We start from the raw sequence: 20,129 nt of genomic DNA, 5'->3' as shown, positions 1-20,129 counted from the left end.
GTAAGAGAGCTTAGGAATGAAATTATTACCAAAAATATGATATGATATATTAACATATGAATGAATGTTGTATGGCTATTGTAAAAATTGAAAATATTTTTTGAAATTGAAAATGTATTTGATGAAAAAAAAATATAATTTTTATTATTTAATTAATATTCCGAATAAAAAAAAATCTTAAATTTAATAGCAATATTAATATAAGAGAATTTATTTAACGGGAAAATGCGTTCCAAAAAAAAAAAAAAAACCCGAAAATTTAAACGGAGGCAACGGAACTTTTGTGTTTAAAATAATCGTAATTACGGTTATGTCAATGGGTGGATGTTTATCACTTCACTTTTCATCAAAAATCCAATTAAATATTATTTTTGCCTTTAATTAGCTTCTTGAACACCGATACCTTAATTCTATTCTGTGTGCCATATCCTAAAAATATATATGGTTGTGGACTCATATCATAAGGTATCGAAAACCGAAATGCGTTTCTTTGAGTTTCATCGATATCATCTGTCAAATCGGAAGTGTACTTCGACTGTGGCATTGTATAAAAATGATAAGTTGCTTGTGAAAGTCCTGTTAACAATTTTAATGCTGAATTTCGTTTGTTTGTATCGAGTGACGTCAAAACAATATCAGCGTCACTAAAAAATGGAACATTAAAAACAGCCATTAAAGAATGAATACTACAACGGTATAAAAAATCACGAGCTGTGTCTATGAATTTGTGTCCAATTGACTGAACATCAACAGCACCAATTGATACTAAATCTGCTGTTTGTTGAAGCCATGTCCATGGTTGTGTGCACGTGATAGTAGCATTTGGAATTGATGGTAATTGATTTATAATGGTATGTTTCCCTGTTTTAGCAACACCTGTGAGAACAAAGGAAAGTGGTCGATCTGATGATTGAGTTTTTGATATGATAAAATCTGTAAGTGGTGTCACATCGTGAACAGCTGAAATTGCAATTGTTGGTGCAATTGTTTTCATAGCTTTAAGCCATGAAATTGCAATTTCCCTTGGAACAAGATCAATTTTATTTAGTACAAAAATATGTTTGGAAATGTCTGACTCTTCAAATTGTGTGTAACGACAAGAAAATGGATTACGTGCATCAAGAATTACAATAAAAAAGTCTGTTGAAGAAAAAGATGATCGAGTAGAAAGGTATGCTTGGCAATCCGGTGCAAAAACATTTTCTTGGGAAGGTAAATGGTTGTGTTTTTTATGATTTTTCTTTTTTTCTTTCCTGAAACTCTCAATCATATTTTATGCCGCCAAAAGTTAGTTGGCTGAGTATGAAATGTAAACTTGTCTAAAAAGTTCCTACTTGATAATATTTCATATAACATGTCTATTACATTTTATGAATGGTTTATTTTGAAAGTGACAAAGAATAACTATTATGTTAATTTAATAAAATGAATATAAAATTTATTTAATTTTCTTGTTTATTTTAATGATTTTATTGTTGTTCTTTTGTTTCTTTAGGCTCTTCCTTTTCTCCATGTATTTTCTGATTTAATTGCAGGTTTTTCTTCATTCTTGCTTCCAATAGCTTTAATGCCACGTCTTAAAGATCATTTATTTTAAAATACATCGATTTTACTTCACCAACATTATGCCATGTTTCTTTTGTTGTTTTCTTACCTTCGTTATCTACAACTACATCTACTTGCCCAACGATTACTAATTTTTTTTAATTTTTGAATTCTATGTTTTTTCTCCATCAAATAATAAAATTTTTTATATAAAAATTAGATAAACATTTATTCAAAACCGCAATTACATCATAAAGAAAAATTCGATCGAAAATCGTTTTCCACAATTAAAGGAATTGGTGAATCCTTTGGTGCCTTTACATCGCTTCCAATGTGAATTTCAATAATTCTTGGAATTTCATTCGATCTATTTAACAATTCATCCAAAACTTTTTGAGATATTGAATTAATTATCCAAAGAATCCTAATTTTAGACAAATTTATCACATTAATCAAATCATTTGCTTGTGAAATCTTTGAGAAGCAAACCGACAAACCGATCAGACCGTTTAAATAGCCGATACTTTTTAATAAAACCTTATCGTTAATTTGATTCATGTCGATATATTTCACACCATGAATAACATTAAATAATTGTATTAACGGAAAAGCTTTTGCACAATTTCCACCAATAAAAAGAACTTTAACGAATGATTTATAAAAAGGACCATTAAAGGCATCTACTACATGAAACATTTCATTTCCTGAAATATCCAATTCTTCGAATGACATTAAACCACTTCCTAATAAATGTATTAAAGACATTGTTGATTGCTTACGTAAAAAGCAATTTTTTAATCGTAAATGTTTTATATTACTATTAAATTCCAATAATTCATCGAAAAATATTTTCCCATTTGTATCTCCGATTTCATTATCAGATAACGAAAGCATTTTTAATGTTTTCGATGAAGCGCAACTACGTAAAAACTCATTATTCCTAAATGTCAATGAATTATATGATAAATCTAATGTTTCAAGTTTCGATATTAATGGAATTAATTCATTAATTGATTCATCAGTTAAATTCGAATTTGAGATTGTTAATGATCGTAAATTAATATGTAAAATCGGCTTAAATGTAATTCCTTGAAGTCTATGATTAGAAAATATTAATGTTTCGATGTCCCGCGACGATTTCTTTAATATGAATTCCATCATTTGTGAAGATAAATCAGGATCTGAATGTTGGTGAATAACTTGTGCACTAAAATCACAAAATCGTAAATTCGTATTTTGTAATACTTCAGACATTATTTCACAAGAGGGTTTGTCCCAATGAATGCCACGTAATGAAATCGATGTCATTTTCGTGTGCTGGAGATGACAAAGTGGTGAAAAAGATGGAACAAAGAAATTGGCATCAATTGCAATTCCTTTAAGATTAGTGTTTAAAGAGGATTGGAGTAAGCGTTCAATGGCAGCGCTGCCAATGCCGTTGGATGAGATATCAAAATATTCAAGTGGACCAATTAATTTTTTTTGAAATGCATTTATAAAATGTTCACAACCAAGTGGGCCCATTTTGGTTTTGGGCAGGGATAAGATCTGTAGCTTTGAGTTAGGAAGATACTGAGCAATTTCTTGAAATTGTTCATTTGATAATTTGGTTTCAGTAATTTCAAGCTTAATAAGCGATTCTGGGAGATATTGTTGGATCGGAACTGTAGGAAAAACTGAAATGAGAATTAATTCGCGAAGTTGTTGGAAATGAGAAATAATTAATATTTCTTTCGTTCGGATACTTGTGCAATTTTTTATAACAAATTGGGAATGAAGAAACCTATTGTCTTTAGATGCAATTGAATTTGCTAGTTGAGAAAGAGAATTTGTTTCCTCCAAATAAGTTATTTTTTGAAAAGGAATTAATAAATAATCTTTGAAACTAAAATATTCAAAACGATTCATGAGTGGATCAGGACCAAAATATTTTATAATAAAATCTATATCAAGAAGTGACATTGGTATCATTTCAACAATTTCATTTTGAAATTTTTTTGGTATGGATAAAATTGTGTTTTCTGAAAGACCCTTTAGATTAAGAGATATTAAAGGAATTAGATCAATAATAAAATCATCGAATCCCAAGAAAAAAACGCAATCAATAATGTTAAAAAATGTTTCTGTTGAAATTTTTGGAAACTCCTTTATCTCATCATACATTTGCATTACCTTAAAAACAAATTGAACGATAGATGATGGAAAAGGAATCTCAACATCCATCAAGCTGCCAAGAGCCCGAATAACGTCTTCTTCGCAAAAATTGAATGTATCGTCTTTACAACACATCTACATGTAGATATCCAATTTTTGGAGAAATTAAGTAATTCATGAAAACTGTTCTAAATTACATGTTTCATTTTAGTGTTTCCCGTTTTCGTGGCAAAAAAAATTAATTATTTTAAAATTTTGAAGTAATCACATAAATATACATTTATAGTAAACGAAACATTTATTTGTATATTAGTTTTATTATACACAAATTTATTATCTGTTACGTCATATTGTGTTATTATTATCACAACATAACTGTGGAAAAAACAAAAATTTCAGCTCATGTCGTCATCATCGATTGTTGTCACTATGTAGTTGCACGCCGACGAACTTTCACCATTTTTGATAACATTTCTTTTGGAGAAGAAATAAATGCAACCAGCTATAGCAAACAAAACCACAGCCACTGCACATATTATTATTGTAATTAAACTATTCGACAAGTAAAATTTGTTATTATTTTCGGTGTATATATTTAAATAAGTAATATAATAAATAATTGAATTCGTTTTGAAATAAGTTTCGATGTAATCAATGAATATTACTTCGTTTTGGTATATAACTGTTGGTATGTTATTATTTACATATGAAAATGTTGGTGAAAACATAGAAATTGTACATACGCATGAATAACTTAAAGTAAATGAATTTGTATAACTCATTACATATGAAGGCGAAACATTAAATGAATAATAAATTATTAAATTATTTGTAAATATAAATTTATTTGATGATGTAAATGTGTTCGATTGTGTAAATTCCATTGTTTGTAATGGTAAACATTCATTTGATGATGTTTTTACTGTTAAATTACCAAATGTTTCATTTAAATATTTGTCATATGTTATAACGTAATTAGTTTTAACATTTGCAAATACATTTTCACCAATTTTTGGTTCGATATTTCCGAAAAAGTAAATACATTTCAAATTTGTACAATTTGCAAATGCTTCATCTTTAATTATTTGGATATTTTCTTTTAATTTTATATTTTCCATTTGATAACAATTACAAAATGATTTTATACCAATAATTCGTAATGAGTTTGGTAATGAAATATTATTTAATTTATAACATTCACTAAATGCATAATCTGAAATTTCGTAAATATTTTCATTTAAATAAATAGTTTCCAAATTATAACATAAACCAAATGTACCTTCATCAATAATTGTAACATTTTTAGGTAATATAATGTTATTTAAATTATTACAATCATAAAATAAATATTTCCCAATGACTTCAATGTTATCACCGAATTTTACATATGTTAAATTTAAACATTGTAAAAATGTACAATTTCCAATAATTGTAACTGAATTAGGAATTACAATTTCTTGTAAATTATAACAACTTTGAAATGAGTTATTGCCAATAACACTTAAATTATTACCAAATTTTACTTCTGTTAAATTATAACAATTTAAAAATGCTGCAGCACCAATTTGTATTACTGAATTCGGGGTTTGTATAAATTTTAATGATGAACATTCATAAAATGAATAATTTTCAAGTTTTTGTATCTTGTTACCTAATATAACATTATTTAATGAAGAACAAAAACCAAAACAATTATCACCAATAAATGTAACATTTGGAAGTGAAATATTTAATAAACTCCGACATGCATAAAATGAATAACTTCCAATTGTTTGTATCGATTTAAATAAATTAACATATCGTAAACTATAACAATTTTGAAATGAATAATTGCCAATATTAATTATATTATTTGGTATTTTAATATAAACTAAATTTTGGCAATTAACAAATGTGAAATCTTCAATAGTTTTAATGCTTTTCCCAAATTTAAATGTCTTTAAACTAATGCAATTAATAAAAGAATAACTTCCGACAAATGTAATTGAATAAGGAAGTATTAATGTGGTCAATGACACACATGAACTAAAAGAATTTTGTCCAATTGTTGTTAATTCGGATTTGGAACTAAATGAAATATTCGAAAGTTTTGTGCATTCTGAAAATGCCGATTGATTAATGACTGTAAGTGATTTTGGGAGGTACATTTTAATTATATTTACACAACTGCTAAATGCTGATGAACCAATGACCTTTAAATTACTGTTAAAATGAATGTTACATAATGAATTGCATTTAAAAAAGCAGCCTCTACAAATAGTTGTAAGAGAACATGGTAAGTAAATGGTAGAGAGACTTGTACATTGACAAAAAGCATAAGCGGCAAGATATGTTAAATTATTACTTAATGTGATGTTCTTCAAATTTTGACAAAAAGCAAATGCAAATCTACCTATGGCAGTAACGGTGTTCGGAATAGTGATGTTGGTAAGATTACTGCATAATTGAAATGCCATGGAATCAATCACTTTTAAGTTTGACACGATTGATATAAAATCCAAACTTGTACAACACGAAAAGGCAGAAGAATTAATGCTTTTGAGTTCTTTACCAATTGTTACTGTTTTTAATGAAGAACAAGAAAAAAAAGAACTATCCCCTATTTCAATAACAGAATCCCCAATCACTGCTGTAACCAGATTTTTCCATCCAGCAAATGCTTTTTTTCCAATTTTTAGGACTCCATCAGAAATATTTAGATTTTCAATTCCGTCTGATAGATATTCTTTTTCTTTAATTTCTGTATCGTTAATGATGGTTAGTGTTTTGTTGTCCGTATCAGCAAAATTTCTGTTTCTGATGATATACAGCAACAAAAAGATCATCTGAGTGTTGAGCTCTCATTAATTCAATATCATAACCGATATTTTCACGCTTTTGTGATAAAAACGATCATAATTGACTTTCAATATCTTGCTATCTATTAATTATAAAATGTTTATATCTCATAAAATACTTTGATTTTTAGTTTCTTTTTTGGAAGGTTATACATAATCAATTCATTAACTATTATCCTTCAGTTTTTTTGAATATTACGACACAGTTACCCATTTATAAAAGTTGTATTTTGAAATTTCTATTCTGATTGTTGTGTCATTCTTCTTATTTTCTTGCAAGATATGAATTCTTACTCATATTTGATGATAAATTCAAATAAACGTTTATTCAAAATTTTGCAATTCAGAAAAAGTGAATGTTTCGGCAAGGTCTCAATGGTTAAAAATTCGCAATTTATATGCAACCATAAAACAAAGGTTATATAATTACTCTTAAATAGTTCGATCTATTAACAACCTAATGCAAGAAAATCATTTTAATTTTTTTTTTCATAATGTTCGAACTCACCAAGCACTTCATCGGGCGAGGGAAATTTTCAAAAATTGAATAATTACCAGATAAATATTCAAAATTTGAGAGTATTTTTCCTATGAATTTGAATGTAGTATGGTTTAACAGTTATTTTATCACACAAAAACCTCCAAAGAACGATACGGTTGTGATCGTCTTTAGCTTGTTTATTTTTTATTATTTTATATCACATTTCATAAACGTGACAATTTGACGGGCAAATGTCTGATAATTTGACCTCCATTAAGCTTGTTCTTTTAGGCGATAGTGGCGTAGGCAAAACGTCCATTGTTTCACAATACGTTTCCGGTAAGTGCTCAGATTCAGTTAAGCCTACCATTGGTGCTGCTTTCGTTACAAAAGAATTAACAATCAGTGGACAGCAAATCGAATTATTGATTTGGGATACTGCTGGCCAAGAGGTGTACCGTGGTCTTGCACCAATGTACTACCGTAGTGCTCTTATTGCAATTATAGTTTATGATGTTACACGTTCACAAAGCTTTGATTCTGTTGCATACTGGATCAAAGAATTAAAGACAAATGTTGATGGAAACATAGTGATTTTAGTATGCGGGAATAAAACTGATTTAGATGAGCAAAGAACTGTTGAATCTACTATAGCCCAGAAAAGCGCCGAAGAAAGTGGCGCCCTCTATGCAGAAACTAGTGCTACATCAGGTACTGGAGTTGAAAGAATGTTCCAGATCGCTGTTTCAAAATTGTTGGAATCTAGAGCCAAACTTAACGCCCAAGATACAGGTGTTAAGATTGATGAAAAGAAGAAACCTGAAAAAGGCGATAACACATGCTGCTAAACCTAAAATGAATATTTTTTTTTCTTCATGTTGCATTCGGCGGTTATGTAAATGATTTAAATCGAATTTAAGCAAACATAGTCAATTGGGACGGTTTGGCCAGCCTTTCCAGCCAATGACAAGCCACAATTTCGGCCGTACTTTCAAGAAGCCAATGCGTCCCTACGAAAAGGAACGCATTCACCGTGAACTTAAGGTTGTCGGTGAATATGGTCTTAAGAACAAACGTGAACTTTGGAGGGTAAATTACACTCTTGCAAAAATCCGCAAGGCAGCTCGTAACCTTCTCATGCTTCCAGAAAATGATACAAAACGTATCTTCGAAGGTGCTGCTCTCCTTCGTCGTCTTACACGTCTCGGTGTTCTTGATGAAACAAAGCAAAAGCTCGATTATGTACTTTCACTTACACCAAATGATCTTCTTGATCGCCGTCTCCAAACTCAAGTTCATAAAGCAGCTCTTGCTAAGTCAATCCATCATGCTCGTACACTCATCAACCACCGTCATATTGCAGTTGAAAACCAACTTGTCAATCAACCACAATTCCTCGTTTGGAAGGAATCCGAACGTAACATTCGTTATGCTGATAACTCTGTTATGACAACTGAAAAGGCCGGACGTAAGAGGAGAATGAGGGCTAAGGATGCTGCAAAGAAGCAAGGAAAAGGTGATGATTTCTCTGAATAAAAAGATTAAATTATTCGATTTCGAAACTCTTAAGACAATAAATTTATTGTTCATCTAAAATTTGAATTTGTGTTGCTTTAATTGCTGATGTTCAAACTTTTCCATGGTTTTGATAAATGTTATTAATTATTATGAAATTTCATTTTTTTGCAAAATAAATTGATGGAAAGTAGACTGTAGTTATTACACAGGTAATTTAATCATTAGTTCATGCTAAAATAACAGTCGTGTTGTTTTATAAAGAAAAAAAATTGGTCTTGTTGTCCACAGTCAAATAATTCACAGAATATGTCAAAAAGTGTAAAGTATTCAATTGTTCCATTCAAATATTGTGCTGGTAACCGCCATTTGGCCGTCCTTTTGTCACATGGGAGCATACTCATATCTCCGCGCATTATGGACAAAGAAACAAAGCGATGTCATGCGTTTCATCCTTCGTCTTCGCTGCTGGGAATACCGCCAACTTCCAGGACTTGTTCGCTTAACCCAACCTACACGCCCAGATAAAGCACATCGTATGGGATACAAAGCCAAGCAAGGTTATGTTATCTATCGTCAACGCATCAGGAAGGGTGGCCGCAGGAGAGTTGCTAAGAAAAACAGAATTTATGGTAAGAACCGTACCCACCATATCTACAAGTTAACACCAAAGGTTAACCTTCAAAACATGGCTGAAATGAAGGCAGGTAAGGCTCTTCCATCCCTCCGTCTCCTTAACTCATATTGGGTTAATGAAGATGGTGTTTTCAAGTATTACGAATGCATCTTCGTCGATCCAATGCACCCAGCTATCCAACATGATCCAAAGATCAACTGGATTGTTAGTTCTAAGCACACACATCGTGAATGCCGCGCACTCACATCAGCAGGTCGTAGACATCGTGCTTTAATGGGCAAAGGAAAGGGCTATCGCAAGATGAGACCATCACGTGATGCTGATTGGAAGATTCGTAACACAATGAAACTCCACCGCTTCCGTTAAAAATAAAAAATTTTTCAACTCATATTTATCGTTTTTTACATTTGCTGATAACAACAAATTTAGTAATTGGAATTCATTTTTTTAGTTGCTTCTTTCCCAATTCCATTTTCTCCTTTGAGAATCACATATTGTGATATTAGCGAAAACATATTTTTTACTTTTTGTTATGAAATTATTATGAGTAATCTTTGGGTAGAAGTTAATATGATTTCTTAGAAACAATTCCTATAGAGCTTCATATCTAATACTTTATTCATTAAATATTTAGAACAAATGCATAGCTTCTTTAATCCAAAAGTCACTTATGCTATAATACCATAAAGATTTCCTTTGTTCTTTGGGCAATGTGACCAAATCCATCGAAAATTTTATATAACACTTATATAAATTATTATTGAATATTAGCAGAAATTGTTCACATGTTATAGTTATTGATTCACATTCTTCAATTAAACTAATTTGTAGTTTAAGGATGTCTGAACTTGATATCTGTAAATTTATCACTGCTGATTATAATATTAATTATTACCATATATTAGCATCAAGTGGATTTTGGAAAGGATATATCCTATTTTTAATATGCTTGTTTCATTATTATTAATAATGTGAGTGTGACAGAAAATTATAGTTTTATCATCAGAATTTAATAATAGTCCGGATGGATATATTGCGGGCTTATGAATTATTTGGAAGTTAAACATAACAATTTACCTTTGGAATTAATTTCGATTTTTTCATCAATAAATTTATCATTTGAATTTATAATACAAGATAAACATGACTTAGTTAAATTAGACTTTAATTCGATTGGATGTAAATCATTAACTTTATCTTCAATGTAATTTAAGAATTCGATAATTAAATCGATTCATTACCATTGGTGAAAGTTGTAATCAAAAATAGAACACACATTTTTTTATATTACATTAGTGCAACGAATGATTATATATATGTATATATATCATTAACTTTAATAAAATTAGTTTAAAGAGATCAAAATTGAAATATACTTAAAAGTATATGAATTGTAGTAACAAATTAAAAATCTGGCAAGTAACATCATAAGAGCAAATTCATAGTGTTTTACAAATTCTTTTGTTTATTTTATCTCAATGATAACACAATTCTTAACAACAATCGAAAATTTTTCATTAAAAAGATAAAAATATATAAAGATATATTTTATTTATATTTCTTGTACATATGTTGGCACAATTTGTGCGCCAGCAGTACAGAATTGGCATGAAGCGATTACATACAATGCCAATATATTTAATTTTCTCATTAATTCGGTATCTACCAACAAACTTAACAAAAACAAAAGCGCCGCCGCAATCACTAAGAAAGCTGGCAATAAAAACGAAATTATTAATTGGGGAATTGTTTTATATGACAAAGTATTAATTCTCTCAGCGTTTTTCGCTTGTTTTCTCGATCTCTCATTGTCAAACAACACCATTCCCCTTAATGATCGCGCGAGAACAATCAATTGCACAAAGTCATGCGCCGAAATAATTCTCAAAACAGATATAACTAATTCAACAACAACAAATAATATGTTCATTATTTTATCATTCATTTTATCATAGAAATATATACGTAAAACTATAAAAACAATTAAATCAACAGGTGAAAGTGAATACAAAATATTAAATATCTTTTTGGGAACTCGAAATAGACTTAATATTGTCTCACGGAAAACTGGAGCTGAAAACAATTCATGTCCGGGATGCTTATAGATGTTATTTAATGTCGCCATTGATACTATTGTCGATGCAAATGATGAAGTAATGAAAAGAGAAAAGATAAGGATAAACGTGTTGAGAAGTAATGGATCATTAATTACGAGTTTTGGATCAATTGGTCCAAGTGATAATTTATTGAATCCAAAATGTGCAAGAGTATAGATAGAAATGTAGATAAGAAGGAATAATGGCTTTTGGACAAGTGAAAATGATGATAAAACACCAATAAAAATAATTGCAAAAATACAAAGAAGAGATGGAATAATTAGATGATTAATATCAATGTTAACTTTTAGGAAATGGACGGCAATAATAGAAAGCGAAAGTACAAAAAATGATATGAAAAAGCCATAAAATAATTGATATAAAGAAATAAAATTCATATCATGCTTTTCTTCAGGATTAACAACGCGTGTGTAGAATTGTAATGGATCTTGCTTTGCTTTAGATGATGATTGTGCAGAATGCTTTTTGTTGATTTTTTGTTTTGCAGATTTTTCTGGAAATACATATTTTTTGATGGCATCCATAGGTAATATTAAATAAGCAATGCTTTTGAGCATAAAGAATGCTGGGGTAAAGCCAATTTTGCATGTTACCATCAAAACAATAAATATTACTGCAAACCCTTCAAGCATTGATTTTTTCATATCACATGACGGTCTCTTGCGGTATCTGGCCGGCCAATTAAACGCTCAAAATTCTCTTTGCATATTTCTCAAAATTAAAATAATATTAACATATTAAAGCCTGCTTCCATGATTAGTGTATGTGAAGGTTTGCATAATTTAAATTTTTGAAATTAATCAAAATTAGGATAAAAAATTAAAAGATTTTATTTACTCTTGTATCTTAAATATTTAAATGTAGATGTGATTTAATGCTATCAGTTATTAAGTATCTTGAAATCTAATCTTTTTTCACCTTCCAAGAATTATTTGGTTGCATGTAATTCCACATGATACTAAAAGTGCTGCTCACCGAACTATCATCTTTCAAAAAGTTATCTGACAAGATTTTTTCATATGTTTACTCAAGTATTTGAAAGAATTATTCAAAAGTTTTTGAGTCAACGTAAACTTGATCGTATGGCACCGAGAGCTTGCTTCACAAATTCATGGCTCATCAAGATTTAGTTAGAGGTAAAGTAGTCTCACATTTTGTTGTTGATAAAAAACTAGGTGAAGGAGGATTTGGTCAAACTTATTCTGTTATTGACCAAGAGACTCATCAAATGTATGCAATGAAAATTGAATATATGAACTCACCAAATAAAGTGTTAACAAATGAAATTCGAGTATTGTACGAACTTCGAGGAAATCCACACTTTCCACAATTCATTGATGATGGTGTTGAGGATGACTTTTTCTTCGTTGTAATGGATATTTTTGGACCATCACTTAGCAAAATGAGAAAGAGGATGAGTGGAAACAAGTTTTCCCTTACAAAAACTCTTACTCTTGGAATAGAAATGTTACATGCTATTGAAGCACTTCATGAAAAAGGTTATGTTCATTGTGATATCAAACCATCAAATTTCCTTGTTTCTCCTCGGCCTGAACACAGTCTTGTTTTAATTGACTTTGGTTTATCAGAAAAATTCATAGACAGAAATACACATTCTATTCGTTCATACAAAAATGATTGTGGATTTGTTGGAACATACACATATTCGTCTGTTCATGTGCATAAAGGAAAGAGGTATTCGCCACGTGATGATTTGATTTCCTGGTTCTACTCACTCATTGAGATGGCAAAAGGGTCCCTTCCTTGGGACACCCCAATGGACCCCGCCGATATGAAAAGTGCCAAAGAAAGAATATCATTCATCAAAATTTGCAGACATCTTCCAATAGAGTTCGACAAGATATATTTGTACTTAAAAAAACTTAAGTATAGCTCAAAACCAAATTATGGCATCATAGAACATTTTCTTAAAAGCGCAATTAAGAAAACAGATGAAAATGTAATTATGGAAGAGAATAGAGAATTTAATATGGCTATGAACTTAAGATCAAGTGGAACTTCACAAATGTCTGCTCAAATTTCTTTGTAAATGTTTTTAAAATATAATAAAAATAAACTTTTTTAATACATCTTCTAAACAAACATATAAAATAACATCAAATGAACTTAAAATATGTTTCATATTCATTCATTGTATGTGCAGAAAAAAGTAATTTATAAATGTTAAACTAGTGTATAACTTTAAAAGATGGAACATCGCGAAGTACATTCATGTAGAACTTTAAAATATAGATAAGATTTTTTACTTTTATGATCATCAAAGAATTAACAGTGTGCTCGATGCCATTTAATAGTAATAAAATATATTATTAATATGAAACCATTTATTTAGATATTAAGGCTGTTTTCCATCTGTTGTTGGATGTGCTTGATATCTGCAGCAAACTCATAAAACTCTTTCATTCCCATTTCAACTGATACAGGATCATTGTTCTCAAAAGAGAGCTTCATCTGCACAAAAGCAGATCCATTTTCTGAACTTGAAGCAGCTGTGAGACCAAATCGCCATTCAAGATCAGAAAGTTTATCGCCTGATGAACGTGATGCCATATCTTTACACAGGCTATCTATTCGAGAGTTTACAACTGAAGAAAGAGCTGATGATAGCTCATCTGAAATTCCAAGCGATTTAAAAGTATCAGCTGAATCAGTTGTAGCTGAACGAGACTGAAGTAACCTGTAAACTAGTGATGATATAGTATCAGAAATATTTTGGAGTGTTGAAATATCTGCAATATCATTTAATGAATTAAGTTGTGTTTGAAGATTTGTTTGATATTGGATACTATCAATAACAGAAGAGCATATTTGACGAATCCCATCCTCTGAAATTGAATTTAATAATGGAATATTATCTCTGATTTGCTGCTGTGAAAGCATTTAAAAGTGTCATATCATTATGGAGAACGTTTAATCCTTCCAACGACACTTTACCTACAACTGTTGCTCCATAACAACAACAAAGATAATGTGAACATGATAAAACAAAAAAAAATTTCATACTCATTTGGAGGAAAAGCTTTCATGCTAAATATATAATGTATTTGAACAAAGTCCATATACAAACAATAAAAACATGAAAGATGAGAGAGTATCAACTCCTAGGAAAATTTTTAAAAATAATATCTACTTGTATACTAAGCATCATTCCATCATACAAAAAAGAAAATATACTTTTTATTGGCCAAGCAGACGGTTGTAATAAGTTTAAGCTATTGTGTTTAAATGGAAGATAATTTTAGCGCTAAAATTTGGTGCCTAAGCTAGTGATCTATTGTAAAATAACACCGTCACTTTTTTCTCTCAGAAAAATATTTACAACAAATCACCGCTGATGAATCAGGATTTTTTACACATTTTTATTTTTTGATAAATAACGCCCAAAATATATTTCTTGTTGTGTTGCTGTTTATTCTTGGTATCATTACTCAGACTCCTATTGAATCTTTTGAAAATTAACAACATCTTTAGATTTTGTTCTGTTTTTACGATTCTAACTTTCCACATGATCGAAATATTCTGATAATTTGATATTTTTATTTGTTCTATTTTACAGTATAAGATGATTTGGTTTTGTTACATAAAGTGTTTGTTCCTTGAGATTACGTCAATAACCGCTGTCAGAAAAAAAATTGATAATGTACAGGTCTGTACAATTTAGTAGGTTTAACACAAAATTTGAAAAGCCGAAAAGTACGTTAGCATACGCTGATTTTTTCTTGTCATTTTTGATTTGGTGAACCATAATTTTATTTACCATTCGATGTATTAACAGGCCAACTTAATGAAACTTCAAAAGTACTGAACAGTAGGCTTCATGGACAATTCAAAAAACCAATTTTTTTTCTTATGTCATAATAATTTTCAGTGACGAATTAAGAATTCCTTGATTTCAATCAACGTAAACTACTCAAATATCTATCGGGTTGAGGGTTGTTTTGACGGTTTTTTCAAATAGTTATCTGTTTTGAATTGTTTACAACGTATACAACTTTCATGGCAAAACACCTGACTTCGTGGGCTGCTTCTATTCCTTCATTCCCTGAAGATTGTCTCCCAAACGATGCAACAAAAAACGAAATACCAAAAAGTTTTATAAAATCCTTTAATTTCAATCCAAATTCTGCTATAACTACTATTCAAGAAAGTAAACCAGAATTAAAAAATCCTTATTTCTTAGGAAACTTTCTATGCACGGTTCAAGGTATTTCTCCTCTTCAACTTAGGAAATTTGTTTTTTCAGATATTAATCATTCCAAAACGATTCTCTATCATATTTTTTCGGCAATAAATATCGAGTTTATGTCAATTGAAAATGCAGCTCACCTTCTTCTTTCTCGAATAGCTTTTTCTAATAACATTAAAGAAATCAGAATAATTATTGAAAGTTTTGTTAGTGCTTATGTATCTGCTAATCCATCCACCCAAATGAATAAGCTACATCTGTTACGAACCGTTGCAGTTTACATTTTATTATCTGCTACAATTGGCCAACCAATAGAAATGACATTAGAGAAATTTTCGAAATATATGGAAAAAGTCAGGCTTGTTCATGCCACCAGTATCAAAGAAATATACCAATCCATGAAAGAAGCCCCTATTGCCATTTTTTTACCATTTGTAATAAATACATCAGAGAAGCCAATTCTCACCAAAACGTCACTTGTCAAGAAGAAAGCTGATTTTGCTCTTAAAAAGAAGCGTTTTATCGAGGTCTCCAACAAGAAGTTTCGATGTTATAATGATCAGACCAAAAAGGTATTAAACGTCGAATTCTCACTAAAAAATGTCCACGATGAGCTGCCGAACGAAGGAAAAGATTTCAACAAAATTATCCTCACGACTTACACTGAAGAGCCATTGTATGTGAAATCGAAGAAAAAGGAATTCGACTACTCGTTCACTGTTGACGACGACAGAGAAGTTTTGCTTTGGAGAGAAGCGATTAATTACAATTCGTTTTTGGCAACACTTACTTCTTATATTAAGCAATTAAAGGCTGCTAATTAGTAAACAACTTAGCGATGAATTTGCATTTTCTTTGGAGTTTAATAAATTTTTTATCATTTAAAACATCTTTTTTTGTACATGAAAAATTTCTTTTCCTTACCAAAAAAAAATATTGAAATATAAAGAAGTTATTCGATTTCTGATTTTTTTGGTGAACTCAAAATACTTTTAAGAAAAATTATTTTGGATCAAACAAGAAGGAAAATCATTTCCAAAATTAGTTATATGTTATCAAAGTTATTCAAATTTTCGTTGAAAACATATAAAACTTAAAGTAATTTACAAAATTTTTAAAATAATATAAATCATTGTTTTATAATGCATTAATGAAATTAAAGAGATTTTATCATCACCTTTAATGTATATGAGAGCAAGAATATGTTTTCACTATCCAAAGTCTTTTAAAATTTGTTCCCCTAACAGTCTATTGTGATATTCTGCCTGTCGGATTCTAATTGCTTTTGATTTCTTACAATATAATATCGAAACAACAACAATTATCAAAATTAATACAATAACACCAAATATTGCCAATACAATAAGCAAATTATTTGATTTAGATTTTGTATCTTTTGTAAAATAACATATATCAAAATAATCATCTGGTTTAACAGCAAGAATTTTATTCCATTGTTTTGTATTATTAATATTATAATTATCATAATTCTTCATATATGGTAAACACAATGTAATATTATAAACAAAAATTCCATTTTTTTGCACAATACTTCGATTTGTACTTTCAAAAACATTCATATCAAAACTTGGAGGATTTTCCGGAAATGAAATTATTGATAATGAAGAACATCCCTTAAAAATATTTTTTGATTCATATGATGCAATATATAAAGAAGGGAAATGAATAAATGAAAGTGATGAACATCCTTTAAAACATTCATCACCAACAAATTCTATTAATTGTTCAAAAAGAACCATTTCAAGCGATGAACAATTTTCAAATGCATTATTATAAATAATATTTAAATTATCAAGGATAAGTATTTCTAATGAAACACAATTTGAAAACGCAAATGATTCAATCTTTACCACATTTTCAAGTGAAATATTTCTTAATTTATAACAATTCATAAAACATTTTGATTCAACGTTTATAATATTTGGTAAATTAACAACTTCAAGATTTATACAATTCTCAAAAAATGATGAATAAATTGTTTCTTTAATCATTAATGTAATATTAATAAGAGAAAAACAATTCTTAAATGTATTATTTCCAATGTTTTTAAGTTTAGGTAAATCAACATTTGAAATGTTTGGGCAACTTTCAAATGAAGATGATCCAATTTGAAAAATATTTGTTAAATTAATATATTCTAATGATTTACAATTATAAAATGCATAATCTCCAATTATTTGTATTTTTGGTACATTTAAATATTTTAGTTTTATACAATTACAAAATGAATATGAATTTATTTCAATAATGTTTGGTAAAGAAATTGATTCAAGATTTTCACATGATTCAAAGATACAATTATTAATTTTAGAGATTTCATGATCAAAAGATACGACTTTGTTACAATTTGAAAAACATCTAGCACCAACTTTTTTTAATTTTGTGAAATTAATTACTTTAATACCTGTATTCATAAAACATTCATCACCAAGAATTAATACATTTGGAATATTTATATCTGTGAGTAAAGCAAGATCTTTAAAACATCCATTACCAATTTCATATAAATTAGATGCATTTATTCTTTTAAGATTTGTTCCAACGAAAACTTCTTTTCCAAGAATTTCTAATTTTGGTAAATTCATATATATTAATTGAGAACAATTTTTAAATACTGAATCACCACATATTTTTAATGAAGGAAAATCGAAGTTTATAACAGATTTACTATTAGAAAAGGAATAATCTCCAGCATATTCTAAATAAGGCAAATGTAAAACAGCATTTGAACACTCACATTTATAAAAACATTTATCACCAATTTTAGTCACATTCAAATGAAATTCTTTGATATAATCTGATGAAACAAAAGTTGAATTTTCAAAACATGAATTTTTTAATTCATTACATTTTGGTATATAAAGATTTTTAATTTTTTGATTTGAAAATAAATATTCTGGTGCAATTTCAAGATTTGGAAAAGAAAAATTCGTGATTACATTTTGACCTTGAAATAAATTACCACTACAATTGATTAAATTTGGTGCATCGAATCTATCAAAAGAATTACAATTTTCAAAGACATAACTTCCTGCTTCTCTAAGATTTGGAAATGTGCAATTTTTTAAATAAAAACAATTAGAAAAAGTTCGATCTCCTATCTTTTTGACATTAATTAGATTTATAGTGATAAGTGAAAAACAATTTGAAAATCCATAATCAGAAATATATGTAATATTTGGTAAATTAATTTCTTCTAAATTAGAACAAGATGAAAATGAAGAAACACCAACAATTTCAAGTAAAGGTAAATCAATAGTTTTTAAACTAATACATTCTGCAAAGCATTCAGTAGGACAAATTTTTAGATTTGGAAATGAAATAAATTCTAATTTTTTACATTGAAAAAAGCTTCTTTGACCAATTATATTAATACTTAAACTAGTAAAATTCTTTAAAGAATTACATGAAATAAATACACATGAGCCAAAAGTATTAACATTTTCACCAATAATAATAGTTTTTAAATTAATACATTTGGAAAATGTATTATCATTGATTATTTTTACGTTATTACCAATTATAACTTTTTCTAATTTTTTACATGAATCAAATACAGAGTTTCCAAGCGAAGTAACTGAATCAGGAATTTTAATATTTGTTAGTGATAAACATGAACGAAATACAGAATTTCCAATAACTTCTACATTTTCACCAATTATAATTTCTTCCAATTCAAAACATCCATCAAAGACACTGTTTCCGATTTTAGTTACGGAGTTTGAAATTATAAACTTTTTTAATTCTATACATGAAGAAAACGCATCATTTCCAATTGTAATAACTGAGTTTGGAATTGTAATATTTGTTAAAGAAATGCATGACGAAAATGCATTGTCTTTAATTGATGTAATATTTCCTTCAAAGTTTACTGATAATAAGCTTGAACAACACCAAAATGTACCATATTCGATTGAGGTTAATTTTTTTGGTATTTTGATTGTTGTTAATGATAAACAAAGGAAAAATATATTGATTCCAATTGTTTCGACATTTTCGCCAAAATGAAATGTTTCTAAATTAGAACATGAACTAAATACTTCATCTCCAATAAAATTAACAGAATTTGGTATAGTAATACTATTTAATTGGGAACATGAAGAAAATGCATATTCATCTATTTTCATTAAACCTTCTCCAAATGTGATTGTTGTTAAATTAGTACAATATAAAAATGTACCATATTCAATTGTAGAAACTTTATTTGGTATTTTAATATCCTTTAATGAAACACATAAAGGAAATACACTTTTTCCAATTATTTTAACTTCATTTCCTATTATAATATTTTCTAAGTTAGTACAACTATTAAATTCAAAATCACCAATTGATATTACAGAATTTGGAATTAAAATATTTTTTATCTTTTCACAAAAATAAAAAGCGTAATTGGAAATAAAAATTATTGTTTCAGGTATATTAAATTCTTTGTTTTTTTTACCTGATGGATAACAAATAATTTGATTTAAATCTTTATTATAAATTACACCATCATTATCATAATTAGAATAATATAAATTTTCTTTTGATATATTAATATAATTTAAAGAATTACATTCTAAAAAAGCACCTTCTCCTATTGAAATCACAGAACTTGGAATCATAATATATGTTA

At 28.7% G+C, this 20,129-nt stretch overlaps 7 protein-coding genes across 7 annotated transcripts; 5 read left to right on the top strand and 2 right to left on the bottom strand.

The window, feature by feature from the left end:
• Positions 1-358: 358 nt before the first annotated feature.
• GO595_011088 (guanine nucleotide-binding protein-like 3) lies at positions 359-1,270 on the bottom strand (the record flags this gene model as incomplete). The annotated part of the gene is made up of 1 exon (XM_067913840.1): positions 359-1,270. The coding sequence occupies one exon, from the start codon at positions 1,268-1,270 to the stop codon at positions 359-361; it is 912 nt and encodes a 303-aa protein (XP_067768752.1).
• A 5,998-nt stretch (positions 1,271-7,268) lies between these two features.
• Positions 7,269-7,865, top strand: GO595_011087 (small GTP-binding protein; the record flags this gene model as incomplete). Its single annotated transcript, XM_067913839.1, has 1 exon — positions 7,269-7,865. One exon carries the CDS (start codon positions 7,269-7,271, stop codon positions 7,863-7,865), a length of 597 nt encoding a protein of 198 aa, XP_067768751.1.
• Positions 7,866-7,980: 115 nt separating this feature from the next.
• Positions 7,981-8,553, top strand: GO595_011086 (40S ribosomal protein S9-1; the record flags this gene model as incomplete). The annotated part of the gene is made up of 1 exon (XM_067913838.1): positions 7,981-8,553. One exon carries the CDS (start codon positions 7,981-7,983, stop codon positions 8,551-8,553), a length of 573 nt encoding a protein of 190 aa, XP_067768750.1.
• A 367-nt stretch (positions 8,554-8,920) lies between these two features.
• On the top strand, positions 8,921-9,535 carry GO595_011085 (60S ribosomal protein L15-2; the record flags this gene model as incomplete). The annotated part of the gene is made up of 1 exon (XM_067913837.1): positions 8,921-9,535. The coding sequence occupies one exon, from the start codon at positions 8,921-8,923 to the stop codon at positions 9,533-9,535; it is 615 nt and encodes a 204-aa protein (XP_067768749.1).
• A 2,862-nt stretch (positions 9,536-12,397) lies between these two features.
• GO595_011084 (CK1 family protein kinase) lies at positions 12,398-13,336 on the top strand (the record flags this gene model as incomplete). Its single annotated transcript, XM_067913834.1, has 1 exon — positions 12,398-13,336. The coding sequence occupies one exon, from the start codon at positions 12,398-12,400 to the stop codon at positions 13,334-13,336; it is 939 nt and encodes a 312-aa protein (XP_067768748.1).
• Positions 13,337-13,635: 299 nt separating this feature from the next.
• On the bottom strand, positions 13,636-14,187 carry GO595_011083 (COMM domain-containing protein 7; the record flags this gene model as incomplete). The annotated part of the gene is made up of 1 exon (XM_067913833.1): positions 13,636-14,187. One exon carries the CDS (start codon positions 14,185-14,187, stop codon positions 13,636-13,638), a length of 552 nt encoding a protein of 183 aa, XP_067768747.1.
• Positions 14,188-15,609: 1,422 nt separating this feature from the next.
• On the top strand, positions 15,610-16,317 carry GO595_011082 (uncharacterized protein; the record flags this gene model as incomplete). The annotated part of the gene is made up of 1 exon (XM_067913832.1): positions 15,610-16,317. The coding sequence occupies one exon, from the start codon at positions 15,610-15,612 to the stop codon at positions 16,315-16,317; it is 708 nt and encodes a 235-aa protein (XP_067768746.1).
• Positions 16,318-20,129: the final 3,812 nt, after the last annotated feature.

Source organism: Histomonas meleagridis (genome assembly GCF_020186115.1).
Source record: "Histomonas meleagridis strain 2922-C6/04-10x chromosome Unknown scaffold_85, whole genome shotgun sequence".
NCBI lineage: Eukaryota > Parabasalia > Tritrichomonadida > Dientamoebidae > Histomonas > Histomonas meleagridis.
Note: the sequence above shows the minus strand (reverse complement) of the source record. Positions and strands in the feature narration are given on the sequence as shown.